Below are 13,598 nucleotides of genomic sequence, written 5' to 3'. Positions count from 1 at the left end.
CGTGCTGACATATTTGTAAATAAGAACACGCCTCACGTTTGGGCTGTCACCTACACGCAGCTCCCAAACCCTAAACGCACCCCGCCGCCGCCGCCGCCGGTAGCGCCACCGGGCTTAGGCCGCGGGGCGTGGCGGCGGCGGCGGCCTCCCCTTGTTGCCGCGCTGGGATGGCGACCGGGATCCCTCGACGCTCGCTGCGGCCGGTCGGAATTGGTGATGGGCGGCGGCGGCGGCCAGACCTCTGCGCGACGGCCAGAAGCGGCAGCCCCTTGCCTTCCGCCGGACAACCGCAGCACGCCGGAGGGGCTGGTGGCGGGCAGCGGTCAGGCCATGATCTGCGCCACTTTCCCCCCCGCCTCTCGGCCGTGTGTGGAGGCGATCTCGGGTTTCTCTCGCGTCACGTGGTCGCCCGGGGCAGCAGCCTTGGGTACGACGGTGGAGGTGGCCATCTTCTTCGTCGGAGAGGGTCGGCCTGCGGTTGGTGGTGGTGGATCTATCGATCTATCACCGCATTCCGGCGGCGTGATGGAGGAGCTTGGAAGCCGGCGTCGGTGTCGCCGGTGGCGGGTTGGAGTGGCCAGCCCGGGATGGTCGCCGACGTGGGGGTCCGACCTGAATAAAGGCGGCGGTCCTAGGGCCTCTCTTGCGTGAAGAGGAGGACCTACCGGAGGCCTGGACTCGTGATCTGGCCTGAGTGTTGAGTTCCGGAAGGCTCCGCCGATGAATGTAACAGTGCTTTTGCCTGGAGTTTGTTGGATCGGAGGTATTCGGTCGTGCGCACCCATGTTTTTATTCCGACCGATTGGTTCTGGAGGGAGCGACGCGAAGCTCTTTTTCTTTGATTGACATCAAGTGACTATGGATCCATGATGAAAGTCGGAAGAAGAGAATTTCATGAAGGCCAGAGGGGAGGACTAGCTAAGGGAGGTTCAAGTCTTTGCGATGTTGAGGGACTTGCTTGGTGTTTCGGGCTTCACAGCAGCGGTAAGAAAGTGGGGGCGACAACACAGGTGAAGTGCAGAGTTCTACCTTTCAGGGTGAAAACCCAAGGTCTGGCCTTAATTGGTTGTGCCTGGCAATGTCCTTGGTAGAGGCATTTGTTTTGAGAGCGGGGACTAGTCTGTAATTCAGGTGTTGTCTTGGCGGTGGATGTATTGCTGTTGTTAGGCCCGAGATACTTTTATTTTCTTGTTTTTGGCTGTGTGCATCCGTAGTGCCATTAGGGTGGTGCGTTGTTGCAGAGGCTGGGTGTAATTGGTATCTTCTTAATATTAATATATTCCCTTTATCGAAAAAAAATATTTGTAAATAAAGCATACGAAGAGTGGATGCATGATGTAGGATATGATGGTAAGGCACACCAGAGATTCAAGCATAATCTGTCGGAACCAGAAGTGATACAGCAGCAGCTTCAGCAAGTAACCATGCTTCACATGGTTCAATCAATCCACATAAACAATTACCGTGGTCTCAAAATTAATTTCTGCTGTTCCTACTCTACCTACAACCACATATCAGAATTCACATAAGGGAACATATTCGTTCACGGTGGATTATTTGACATTGTACTGATAATACACACTCATATTAAAAGCATGTACACTCCACCTCTTCCTTACATAAATTGTACAAACCACACTTATGCATGCACTTGGTTAAAAAAGCGCATGTACGACCCAACTATCCATGTTCAAATCCCTATGGACACAGATTTAGGTCCTTATTATTTCAAAAAAGATCACTATAGAGCCTTTCCCTACCGTATTCTTTAAAAAAAACACCTATACCTGCACTATGAGATTTTGTTACCAACTATCTTAAAGCTTATTGTTTGAAGAACAAATTTTTTTATAAAAAAAATTCACTGCTTCAATCAATTCAAGAGCGTTTTTAAATTCGTATAACACAGATGGCGCGGCGTGCCGCCGCGCCCATCCATTGCTAGTAGTGTTTATGGGATAGTTTCTATGAATCAAGCAACCAATGTAGGAAAAATTCTCATAGGATTTAAATCCTACGTAATTCTTATACAATTCCTATTAATCAAAGGAGCCATTAGCCGCCTCATGTACAACACAAGAAATGACTTTGATTAAGTACAACTTAAATATAGAGCACAATCTTAGGGTAAAAGCAACCATGGTCAGTCGAGGATCACCAAGACTTCCATGTGACATTCCGTGGATTACGATTGAAATACTTTATTCCATGAAAAATAATAATCATTTAAGAAAAATGCTACCTCAATACATATCAAAGAATTCTCATTCCTTGTAGTCTGTTAAGGGGTAAGACCACAAAGCTTTTCTTTCGGGACTGTATTCTTTCAGATGAATTGGCGATCCATCTTTCAACCTTGGGATTTATGTGGTCGCGAAACTTTTTATTTCCGCCATCAATATGCATTTCTTCAAGAACTATCGCATTCTCACTGAAGAATTTAATCAGTCTAACACCAAGACTGTCTGACTTCTCTAGCTGGAACTTCAAACCTACTCTCCTCAGCGAGGTCTGTAGGCATTCGGTCGAGCGCCGTCGACTTAAGCCTGGAATATCAGGAAGGTCGTCATAGTTAGCACCAAGGTCAATTCCTTCTGGCGCAACTATCGTTGGCTCGGAATCACTGCAACGGTCGAGACAATCCATGGACTTGTCGCGATCAGATCTAAATTTCCTTTCGAGGAATTCTTGTGCGTAGTTGTATCTTTTGGTGGCGTCGTGATGCTCTGTGGTGAGGTCGATCTGGAGGTCGCGGAGCACTGGGCAACATCGAAGGAGGTTTGCGATTGCCACTGCCGCGGTCTTGCCTTTCGGCCTATGCACTCCTTGCAGCTCGAGTCGCTCCAGCCGGTGGAACACAGGCAGGACCTCCACCCGCCTCGCCTCACTAAGGACGGCGATGTCCTCGAGATGTTTTACACATAGACTCATTGTCTTGGTGTTGGTAAAGCTCCGAGCGAATCGCCAGAAGGTTTTTAGATCACGGTTTGGATCCTTGTTCCTCCAGTTGTTGTCCGGGTAGAAATGCAGATCCACTTGTTCTAACTCCGGTGGCCGTGGATTGAATGAGAAAGGCCGGAGTAGCCCCTTGTACCTGAAGCGACGCAGCCTCGGTGCGTCGATCTCAATGCCAATGAGGGTGACTGGTTTCTCATCGTCGTCGATGTAGCCGCCGTAGGAGCGGCGGCCCTCGTTCTGCTCCTCCCACCTGCACCTCTCCAGCACGAGTATTGTGGCCGCTGCGCATCTGAGGCGGCTAGGTGTGGCTTCTTTGGGTAGCGTTGGGGGATCGTCTTCTTCGTTGTCGTCGCCGCTGTTCTGATCGTCGGTACTGTGCCAGCCATGGCAATGAGATTGGCGTGCTGGACGCGCCTCCTCCTCTGTGGCGTCGACGAGGACGCAGACAGACTCGAGGCGGACGGTGGCGAGCGACGGCGCGGCGTCAATGACGCGTTGGAGAGAGCTTAGGTACTGGGAGCAGTGGCGTAGCCGTAAAGAGGACAGCCGCGGGAGCACGATCGCAGTAGCCTCACATTCGTAGAGTCCCCAGCAGTTCGTGAGCTCCAGCACGCGGAGGGTCTCCGACGGAAGGGACTCGAGGGTGATCGAGTAGAGGCCGCCTAAACTATTACTCCTATTCCTGAAGGTCTCGCCGTCATAGTACGCGCCGCTCCCCCTCTCCTTGATGACCAGCCGGAGCTCCTCGACGCGGCGCGCCGCCCGGTGGGAGAGCACGACGTCGACCACGTTTCTGTCGCGCGACACGACGTGGCCCTTGTCGGTGTAGTCGTTCAGGAAATCGTTCAAAGGTTTGTCGCTGCAAGACTTGAGGCGTAAGGTGAGCCTCGTGACTTTGTCGTCGGCAGCTTCGAGCGCTGCCACCGCGGCGGAGACAAAAGCATTGCGCCGAGAGAAGAACTTGGCCACTTCTTCGTCGCGATTACTGCCGTAGTTGTTGCGGTCGTAGTCCTCGACGCGTGTCTCGAGGTTCACGGCGCCGGAAGAGAGCCAGAGCGGCGTCCGCCAGCGCCGCGAGAGCACGGTCGTGGACGCGGCCTCCTTGAGTGGAGCGAAGCGGAGGACGCGGCAGAGGAGGTCGTCGGGGAGATCGGACAGGCGGTCGTCGCCACCGGTCATCGTCTGAATCGGCGCCGCGATCAGAGCAGCGACGAGGGATACGATCTTGATCTCGATCGGATTTATAATGGTGTATATGCATAGGTACATCACCTGAGTCGGTTCGATCGAGTCCACAACGTATCGGGCAGACCGGCCGTGTTCCAAACTAATCCGGCCGTATTTTTTCTTCTTCTTGCAGGTTAATTACTTTCTTGAAAAACATGTTTCCATTTCACTCGTATCTTAATACTACCTCCATTCCCCTAAAAAAAAAGTGTTTTTTTAGTTAAAAAGCCAAATCATAATAAGAGTTTGACTGGAGATATGCACAAAGTTATTAATATCTATAATAGTTGATAAATACACTAACAAAATAGACCATATGATGGATCTATTGATATAGATTTGGAAATGTGGATGCTCTTATTTTTTGTTTCTAAATTTAGTCAAACTTAGAGAATGATGGCTTTTGATTAGATTTCTATAACTTGTTTTATGAAATGGAGGTGGTACTACCGTGCTAAGGGATCTCCGAGTCATATAAAACGTAGAGATGTGAAGGTGTGACTATCGCGCAGTCGATTAATGTTTCGGATATTCTTTCATAGTTACATCACCACATGCAACTGAACAATCTCAATTGTAACCGAAAACCTCAGTTGCAACCTAACTTGTAACTCATATGCACGAATCACGATGCAATTAAACGGTTTAGTACTTGACTGAGCACGAGCCTAGTTCTGAGAACTAGCAAATCTATCTACCCGGGGAAGGCGTCCCTCACATCCTCCGCCTTCTCGCCACGACATGTATCAGTTGCGAGACCCACGCACAACCTGGACTGGATCACTGTCCAAATCCAAAACATAGGTGTCCAATAAATATCCACTCAAACGTTCTCTAGTCCGTGTCCAGTCCATGATTCATTGCCGAACATCCAAACCCATCCAAATCCAGTCGACTGTTACGTTGGATATCCAAGGTCCAATGGACTTAATAATCCTTAAAAGAGGCACCACTGTAAATATTAGGGAGATGAAGTCGTGCACCATGGTCGGCCGTCGGAGCGCAGCCAGCCAGTCTCGCGAGACTTCTCGCCGGTGACCGGTGGCGAGCCAGCTGGGAGGTGGAGAATGGGCACCAGGGCGGCGGGAGTCCTGCTCGCGCGGTGTAGTCCCGAGAGAACGGTGCCGCCGTCCATGACGAATACCGCCGTTTCGGCGGTGACTTCGGGGAACAGGAGGTGAGAAGGAGAGAAGATCTCTGCGGAGGGGCTGACGAGGAAGAGCTGGTGCAGGACCTTGTGATGAGGACATCCCTACCTCACTACTACCTCCGTCATTACAAGTTGAAGATGATCCTGCTGTGAAGCTCAAGTCCAATGAAGTTAGGATTGGACCAATGACACGAGCCCGTGCGAAGTTACTTAAACAACAGGTGAATTTGTTCGTAAGTGATACTTTGATCGATGGGAACTTTATACTGCGTAAGTCCTATTATTTATGTATGATCAGGTATGAGGAGGGAGCAAGCATCGCACGAGGAGGAGAGGAGCAGCTGGACAAGAAGATGGACGTGAAGCTGGACATGGAGCTGGACAAGAAGACATCCCAATATCCCATGGACGCGCGAGGGAGGAGCGGAAGGCATGCGCGAGAGGAGGAGAAGTCCAGGCCAGCGCCCAGCCCGGTCAACCGGCCGTGACGCCGGGTCGCCCGGCCCCAGGCCCGGTCCGACCGGCCCCCACGCCGGACCAGCCCGGTCCAAACCGGGCCCCACGCCTGTGCCAGTCGGGGCGTATCCAGTAAGCCTGGACGCCCGCCCGGTCGCCATCCGGTCTCTGACCCGGTCCAGACCGGACCGGCCGGTCCCAGGCCCCCAGGCCGGCCGAGCCCGAGTCTGTCTCGACTAGATCTATTCTGGGTCGGTTATTTTCATACTTTTTCGACCCGAGGTCGTCCTGAACCCCTATATAAGTGCCCAGGATGCCCCCAAAGTTGCTTTAGACCATGTTTAAGATAAACCCTAGTTCTTAGTTGTTTGCTATGCAAAACTATTGAATCCCTACACCATATTGCTTGATTTGGTGTAGATCTGAAAGTCTTGTGTGATCTGATGTTCCATTGGGAATTAGCAGGCTGCAACTTATCGCTTCGTGGTCGGCGGCTACGTGCGCAAGTGTGTGGAGTTGCGAATATCTTGCAGGGTTGAGAGCTGTTGCATTGGCGACAGGAACCAATCGAGAGATCTCATTGCGTCATACAAGTTATCATCCACTTCATCATGTTATCTCCGCTGCTATCACCCTGTGATCATCATCACCACCATTGCTTACTGAGAAGATCGGGCAACCCCTTATCATCTTGGTATCAGATTCTCGGGTTTCCTTGGTAAGCCATCCACAATCCACCCCATAGTTGAGTTGTGAGTGCTTCCTATCCAGAAAAAGCCAAAAATATTAGGGTTAGGGTTTGGCATAGCCTTAGATTGCACTAATTTCGAGTTTTAGTTGCTTTTCGTAGTTGTTTTTGCGTATCTTTTTCTTTCATCTAGTATTGTTAGGGTTTGTGTTTCCGCTTTCATCTAGTGTCAGTTATTGTTGCTCCGAGTCCACATAGCATACAGTGTGTTTGTCCAAACCATAGCTACAGCCCTTCGATAACGTGACTAGGAACTTCCCCAGAAGAGACTAGTTTTACCGCTCGACAGGCTGCTCATTAGGGTTTTGGTGATTTGCATTATCTGTTGGCCATGTTATCAAGGAGTTGAGTCATAAAATAAATAAAAAACAGAAAATAGAAAAGAAGCAAAAAAAACTACATAGCTGCGTGTGTTACAAAAAGAAAATCCAAAAAGAAAAGTGTGACGTGCTAGTAAGATCAAGTGAAGACCTAGTTTACTTTTCTGCACCTGCAGTTGAGCAATCTTGTGCCTGTTTCGTTGAGCTTTGCTAGTGTCTCTCGAGTGCATTGCAACCTTTCATCCATATAGTTGCATTGCCACATTTATCGCCTTGAGTGAGTATCATTGGTTGTCTACTGCCAGCGCTAGAGCTTGTTCTTGGTGCAAATAGGTAGCCTACCTACAGCCCCACATATATCCTGCTTCGTCGTGTGATTTGTTCTTATACCCTCGATATTCGCTTCGCTACATCCGTGTACTAGTTGTCACTACAAGTGGTAAGCAATACTAATTCACTTTGGAGCGGTAGGATTTCCTTTTCTTATCAGTTTTGAGTGAGTTGTGAGAGTAGCATCATATATTTTTGATTTAGTGCACTAATCTACTAACCATGTCTGCTAGTGATACTAAACTTGTTAACCAGGAAAACAAGAATTCTGCTGATATCATCGCATGGAGGGAGTATGAGGCTCTTCGTAATGAGATGTGACATGAATTCCGCACTCAGGATGATGAGCTTAGGGAAACGGTCCAAGGGATCTCCCAGAAGCTGGATGCTACTAGTGAGACCGTCACTACAATGAAAGATCAAATGACGGATATCCAGCGTAGTCTTCAAGCTTTGCACCTCGCTGTTGATAATCTGACACACCAACAGCAACAAGAAGAAGCAGACGACACAGAGGATGAAGCACCTAATGCTAATCGTGGTGCTGGACGTGGTAACCGCGGTCGTGGTTTTGCTGAACTTCGACGTCCAGGTCGTGAGTTTGAGGAAGAAGATGGATTGGGTAAGCCCAAGTCCTCCATACCCAAGTTTGAAGGAGGAGCTGATGTTGAAGAATACCTCTCTTGGGAGCTGAAGATTGAGAAGTTATGGCGCTTACATAATTACACTGAAGATAGGAAGATCAAGCTTGCTTCTTCCGAATTTGATGATTATGCATTGCGTTGGTGGGATGGACTTGTTCGTGCTCGCGAAGAAGATGGTGAGCTGCCTATTATCACATGGCGTGCTATGAAGGCGGCAATGAAATATCGTTTTGTGCCCACTAATTATTTGCGATCTATATATGATAAGTTGACCCTGTTGAGACAAGGTGTGAAGACTGTTGATGAATACTACATGGAGATGGAGATGCTAATGCAGCGTGGCCGTGTCCGTGAGTCTCTAGAGATGACAATGCAGCGTTTTCTCAATGGATTGAAGTATGATATCAAAGGCATTGTTCGTCATTACAGCTACACCAATATGAATCAATTGCTACATCATGCAAGAGAAGCTGAATCACAGTTGGCAGAAGAAGCAAAGGTTAAAGGACGTGCTATGGGAGCTGGGCGCTTTACGCCTCGGGCGCTCCCACCTACGGCGCCGATGCCATCTACGCGCTCCGCCCCTTACTCTACTCCGTCTAGCAAGCCGGTCTCCAATGTGTCTAATGCAAAGAAGTCTGAATCTGCTGCAAGTACGAGTGGTTCTAGTATGTCTACCGCGCGCAACCGCGATATGAATTGCCATACATGTGGTGGCAAGGGTCACTTCAAGAGAGATTGTCCTAACCGCAAAGTTATGATAGTTAATGAGGACAATGAGTATGAGACTGGAGATGATGTTGATCCCAATGCTCCAGAAGATGATGACTATGACACTGATGGTGAAGATGCATATCCGTCTGATGCTCGCACTATTGTTGCGTCTCAGCGTGCTCTTAATGTGTTGCCTAGTGCATCTACTCAGCGCTGCAATTTGTTCCAAACAAAGGCTTTAGTTGGTCCTGACAAGGCTTGCAAGGTCATTATTGATGGCGGAAGTTGCCGTAATTTAGCAAGTAAGGAGTTGTGTACCAAGCTGAAGTTGAAGTATCTACTGCACCCGCATCCATATTATATTCAGTGGTTGAGCGACAATGTTGAGATGAAGGTAAACCACATGGTGCGTGTTGAATTTGAGATTGGACCGTATAAGGATTCCATTGACTTTGATGTGGTTCCTATGACGGTGTGTCACCTACTATTGGGTCGGCCTTGGCTTTATGACCGTTCTGTGCAACACAATGGTCGTGCCAATACATATCACTTGGAGTTCAAGGGCAAGAAAATCAACTTACAGCCTATGTCACCACAACAGATTGTCAATGAATCTCGTCAGAAAGTTGAAGTAAACTTGGAGGATGCATCTATAGATAGGCGAGATAATTGTAATGTCGTGAGTGATATAACGAAAAGTGAGAGAGTGAATTCCTTAGTGCTTTTAGCCACCAAAGAAGACATGAGAGAATTTAGAGAGGATCCTACAGCCATGCCTCTTGTGCTACTGTACAGGGGTACGGTTTTGGTTTAACGACATGACCCCTCTTCCTCTTGGTGTTTCTAATGTTTTGCAGGAATTCCGCGACGTGTTTCCGGAGGAGGTACCTGCAGGACTACCACCATTGCGTGGTATTGAGCATCAAATTGACTTGATCCCCGGAGCTTCGCTGCCCAATAGGGCGCCATATAGAACAAACTCCGAAGAGACGAAGGAAATACAGAAGCAAGTATTAGCGCTACTCGACAAAGGTTGTAGCCGCATAAGCCTTAGTCATTGTGATGTTCCTGTTATTTTAGTTCCTAAGAAATATGGTACATGGCGTATGTGTGTAGATTATAGAGCGATAAACAACATTACTATTCGATATCGTCATCCTATTCCCTGTTTAGAGGATATGTTAGATGAATTGAGTGGTGCTGCTGTTTTCTCTAAAATTGATTTGCGTAGTGGTTATCATCAAATTAAGATGAAAGAAGGGGATGAATGGAAAACAACCTTTAAAACAAAATTTGGTTTATATGAGTGGTTAGTAATGCCTTTTGGTTTGACTAATGCACCTAGCACTTTCATGAGACTGATGAACCATGTTTTGCGTGATTTTATTGGCAAGTTTGTGGTTGTGTACTTTGATGATATATTAATCTACAGCCGCAATGAATCTGATCATACTATACATATTCGACATGTTTTGCAAGTGTTGCGTGATAATAAACTCTATGGTAATCTTGAGAAGTGCACATTTTGCAAAGATTAGGTCATATTTCTGGGTTATGTTGTCTCTAAGCATGGAGTAGAAGTAGATGTGTCTAAAATTGAAGCAATTCAAAATTGGCCTACTCCCATGAATGTGAGTCAAGTAAGAAGTTTTCATGGTCTAGCTGGGTTTTATAGAAGATTTGTGCCCAACTTTAGTACTATTGCTGCACCTTTGAATGATTTGACTAAAAAGGGTGTTGTCTTTGAGTGGGGCGCAGCCCAAGATCATGTTTTTGATGAACTGAAATGATTGTTAACTTATGCACCGTTGCTTTCACTTCCTGATTTCAATAAGCAAATTGAGATTAAATGTGATGCTAGTGGTATTGGAATTAGTGGTGTGTTGATGTAAGAGGGTCGTCCAATTGCATATTTTTCTGTCAAACTTTCTGGTGCTTGATGTCTACGCACACTCCTTTTCTTGTAGACAGTGTTGGGCCTCCAAGAGCAGAGGTTTGTAGAACAGCAGCAAGTTTTCCCTTAAGTGGATCACCCAAGGTTTATCGAACTCAGGGAGGAAGAGGTCAAAGATATCCCTCTCGAGCAACCCTGCGATCACAATGCAAGAAGTCTCTTGTGTCCCCAACACACCTAATACACTTGTCAGATGTATAGGTGCACTAGTTCGGCGAAGAGATAGTAAAATGCAAGTGGTATGAATGTATATGAGCAGTAGTAACGGCACCAGAAAATAGCTTGACTGTCTACGGCGACAGAAAATAGCTTGCTGGCGTGCAGTAGTAATATTGCAGGAAGTAGAGATGCAGCAAAACAGTAAACAAGCGGTGATTGCAGTATTTGGAAACAAGGCCTAGGGATCATACTTTCACTAGTGGACACTCTCAACATTGATCACATAATAAAACCACTCTACACTCTATTGTTGGATGATGAACACCACTAATTGTGTAGGGCTACAAGAGCACCTCAATGCCGGAGTTAACAAGCTCCACAACATTCGATATTCATATTTAAATAACCTTAGAGTGCATGATAGACCAACGCAATTATACCAAGTACTAACATAGCATGCACACTGTCACCATCATACTATGAAAGGATGAATAGATCACATCAATACCATCATAGTAATAGTTAACTTCATAATCTACAAGAGATCACAATCATAAACTACGCCAAGTACTACATGATGCACACACTGTCACCATTACATCATGGAGGAGGAATAGAGTACTTTAATAACATCACTAGAGTAGCACATAGATTAATAGTGATACAAAGCTCATCATATGAATCTCAATCATGTAAGGCAGCTCATGAGATCATTGTATTGAAGTACATAGGAGAGAGATTAACCACATAGCTATCTGTACAGCCCTTAGCCTCGAGGGAGAACTACTCCCTCCTCATGGGAGACAGCAGCGGTGATGAAGGTGGCGGTGGTGTCGATGGAGATGCCTTCCGGGGGCACTTCCCCGTCCCGGTGGCGTGCCAGTACAGAGACTCCTGTCCCCCAGATATTGGCTTCGCGATGGCGGTGGCTCTGGAAGGTTTCTCGTACCATGGCTTATTCGTCTCGAAGATTTAGGTCAGGGGGCTTCTTATAGGCGAAGAGGCAGAGTCGGAAGGCTGACAGGGCCACCACACAGTAGGGCGGCGCGCCTGGCTCCTTGGCCGCGCCGCCCACACGTGTGGGCCCCCTGTGGCCCTCCTCTGGTCCCTCTCGGGTGTTCTGGAAGCTTCGTGGAATTATAAGATGCTGGGCGTTGATTTCGTCCAATTCCGAGAATATTTCCTTACTAGGATTTCTGAAACCAAAAACAGCAGAAAACAGGAACTGGCACTTCGGCATCTTTTCAATAGGTTAGTTCCGGAAAACACATAAAATCATCATAAAGTGTGAACAAAACATGTAGGTATTGTCATAAAACAAGCATGGAACATCAGAAATTATAGATACGTTGGAGACGTATCAGCATCCCCAAGCTTAGTTCCTACTCGTCCTCGAGTAGGTAAACGATAAAAGATAATTTCTGAAGGGACATGCTACCAACATAATCTTGATCATACTATTGTAAAGCATATGAACTGAGATCAAATCACTCAAAGCAAATGTCTATATTGATATAAGAGATGATAATGCAAGAATTAAACAAGCTAGAAGTTTTCATGAAGTATTGCTTCAAAGACATGAAACCGTACAAAGTTCATTAAAGATGTGTTAAGTATTCAGCGTAGAAGTTATATCCTTCATTCCAAGCATCATGTAAATTTTCACAACATAAGAAGGATTCAGTCAAGTAAACATAAACATGAACGTCATGAATCAACTGTTTCGAAGTCTACTCAACCGGTGAGCGCAAACATTTGGTATTAGCACCAGGATGTTATGGCATGAAGAACGTTAATGGGGGTTTGGAAGGCCAAATGGAAGAAAGTCTTACAAAGCTATAAGTGATCATTAGACAAGAGGAAGTCTTATGATCGAAGCTATGCAAGGAGTAGTGATTGCCATGCAACGGATGCACATAGAGCTATATGTATATGAAAGCTCTCCAATGGAACTAGTGGGGGTGCATCCAACTTGGTTGCTCACGAAGACCTAGAGCACTTTTGAGGAGGCTCATCATTGGAATATACAACCCAAGTTCTATAGTGTAAATTCCCCACATAGTTATACTAGTAAAACATGAAAACTCTCTCATATGGAGCATAGGTGCTAAACATGAGCACAAATGATGACTATGAATATGCAGGTGCTAAAACATGAGCACAAGTGTGGATAAAAGATAGTAATGCTGCCCCCTTTTTCTTTATTCTCTTTTTTCTTTTTCTTCTTCTTTTCTATTTTTTTTCTTTCTATTCTTTTTCTCTTTTTGATGGCCTCCATGGCTCTTTTCACTTTTAGGGGCAACATCCTAATATGACAACACACTTTTTGGTACAAATAACTCATAACGAATAAAACATGATGTATGAAACTGTATGCCTCTGCCAGTGTAGCAGAATGTGCAATGATCTAGCGTAACATGGGTAAACCACACATCAGCTATATAGAATCATGCAAAGCAATATATAAATGATAAATGACAACATGTAATGTAAAATGGAAGTTGCATGGCAATATATCTCGGAACAGCTATGGAAATGCTGTGGTAGGTAGGTATGGTGGCTGTTTTGAGGAGATGTATGGGTTATGTGTAGGAGAACAAGAGAAAGTCCTCCCACGGGTTTGGATGTACCGGCGAAGTATGCACAATTCTCAATGTGAGCAAAAGGCAATGCACACTACCGAAGAGGCTAGCAAATTTGGATGGTCGAAGTGCCAAAAACCGTAGCTTAACATTAGTCAAAAGGAACACACAAGCTTATTGCAAACAACTAGCAGGTTCATCATTAAGAGCATGATTAAAATTTACTCCAAGGAGGGCCGTTCACGGTGGCACAAGTACCCCGCTAGCTCCCTCGACCTTCAGCACAACTTAGTTATTACGATGAACTCTCAGACATGGAAAGCTATCAAGTCCAACTACACCTTCAACTATTTAAA

At 46.5% G+C, this 13,598-nt stretch overlaps 1 protein-coding gene across 1 annotated transcript; it reads right to left on the bottom strand.

The window, feature by feature from the left end:
* Positions 1-2,253: 2,253 nt before the first annotated feature.
* LOC127340302 (putative F-box/LRR-repeat protein At5g41840) lies at positions 2,254-4,137 on the bottom strand. Its single transcript, XM_051366071.1, has one exon. It carries the CDS (start codon positions 4,135-4,137, stop codon positions 2,254-2,256), a length of 1,884 nt encoding a protein of 627 aa, XP_051222031.1.
* Positions 4,138-13,598: the final 9,461 nt, after the last annotated feature.

Source organism: Lolium perenne, chromosome 3, assembly GCF_019359855.2.
Source record: "Lolium perenne isolate Kyuss_39 chromosome 3, Kyuss_2.0, whole genome shotgun sequence".
NCBI classification, from domain to species: domain Eukaryota; kingdom Viridiplantae; phylum Streptophyta; class Magnoliopsida; order Poales; family Poaceae; genus Lolium; species Lolium perenne.
This window is presented reverse-complemented; position numbering and strand designations above follow the sequence as displayed.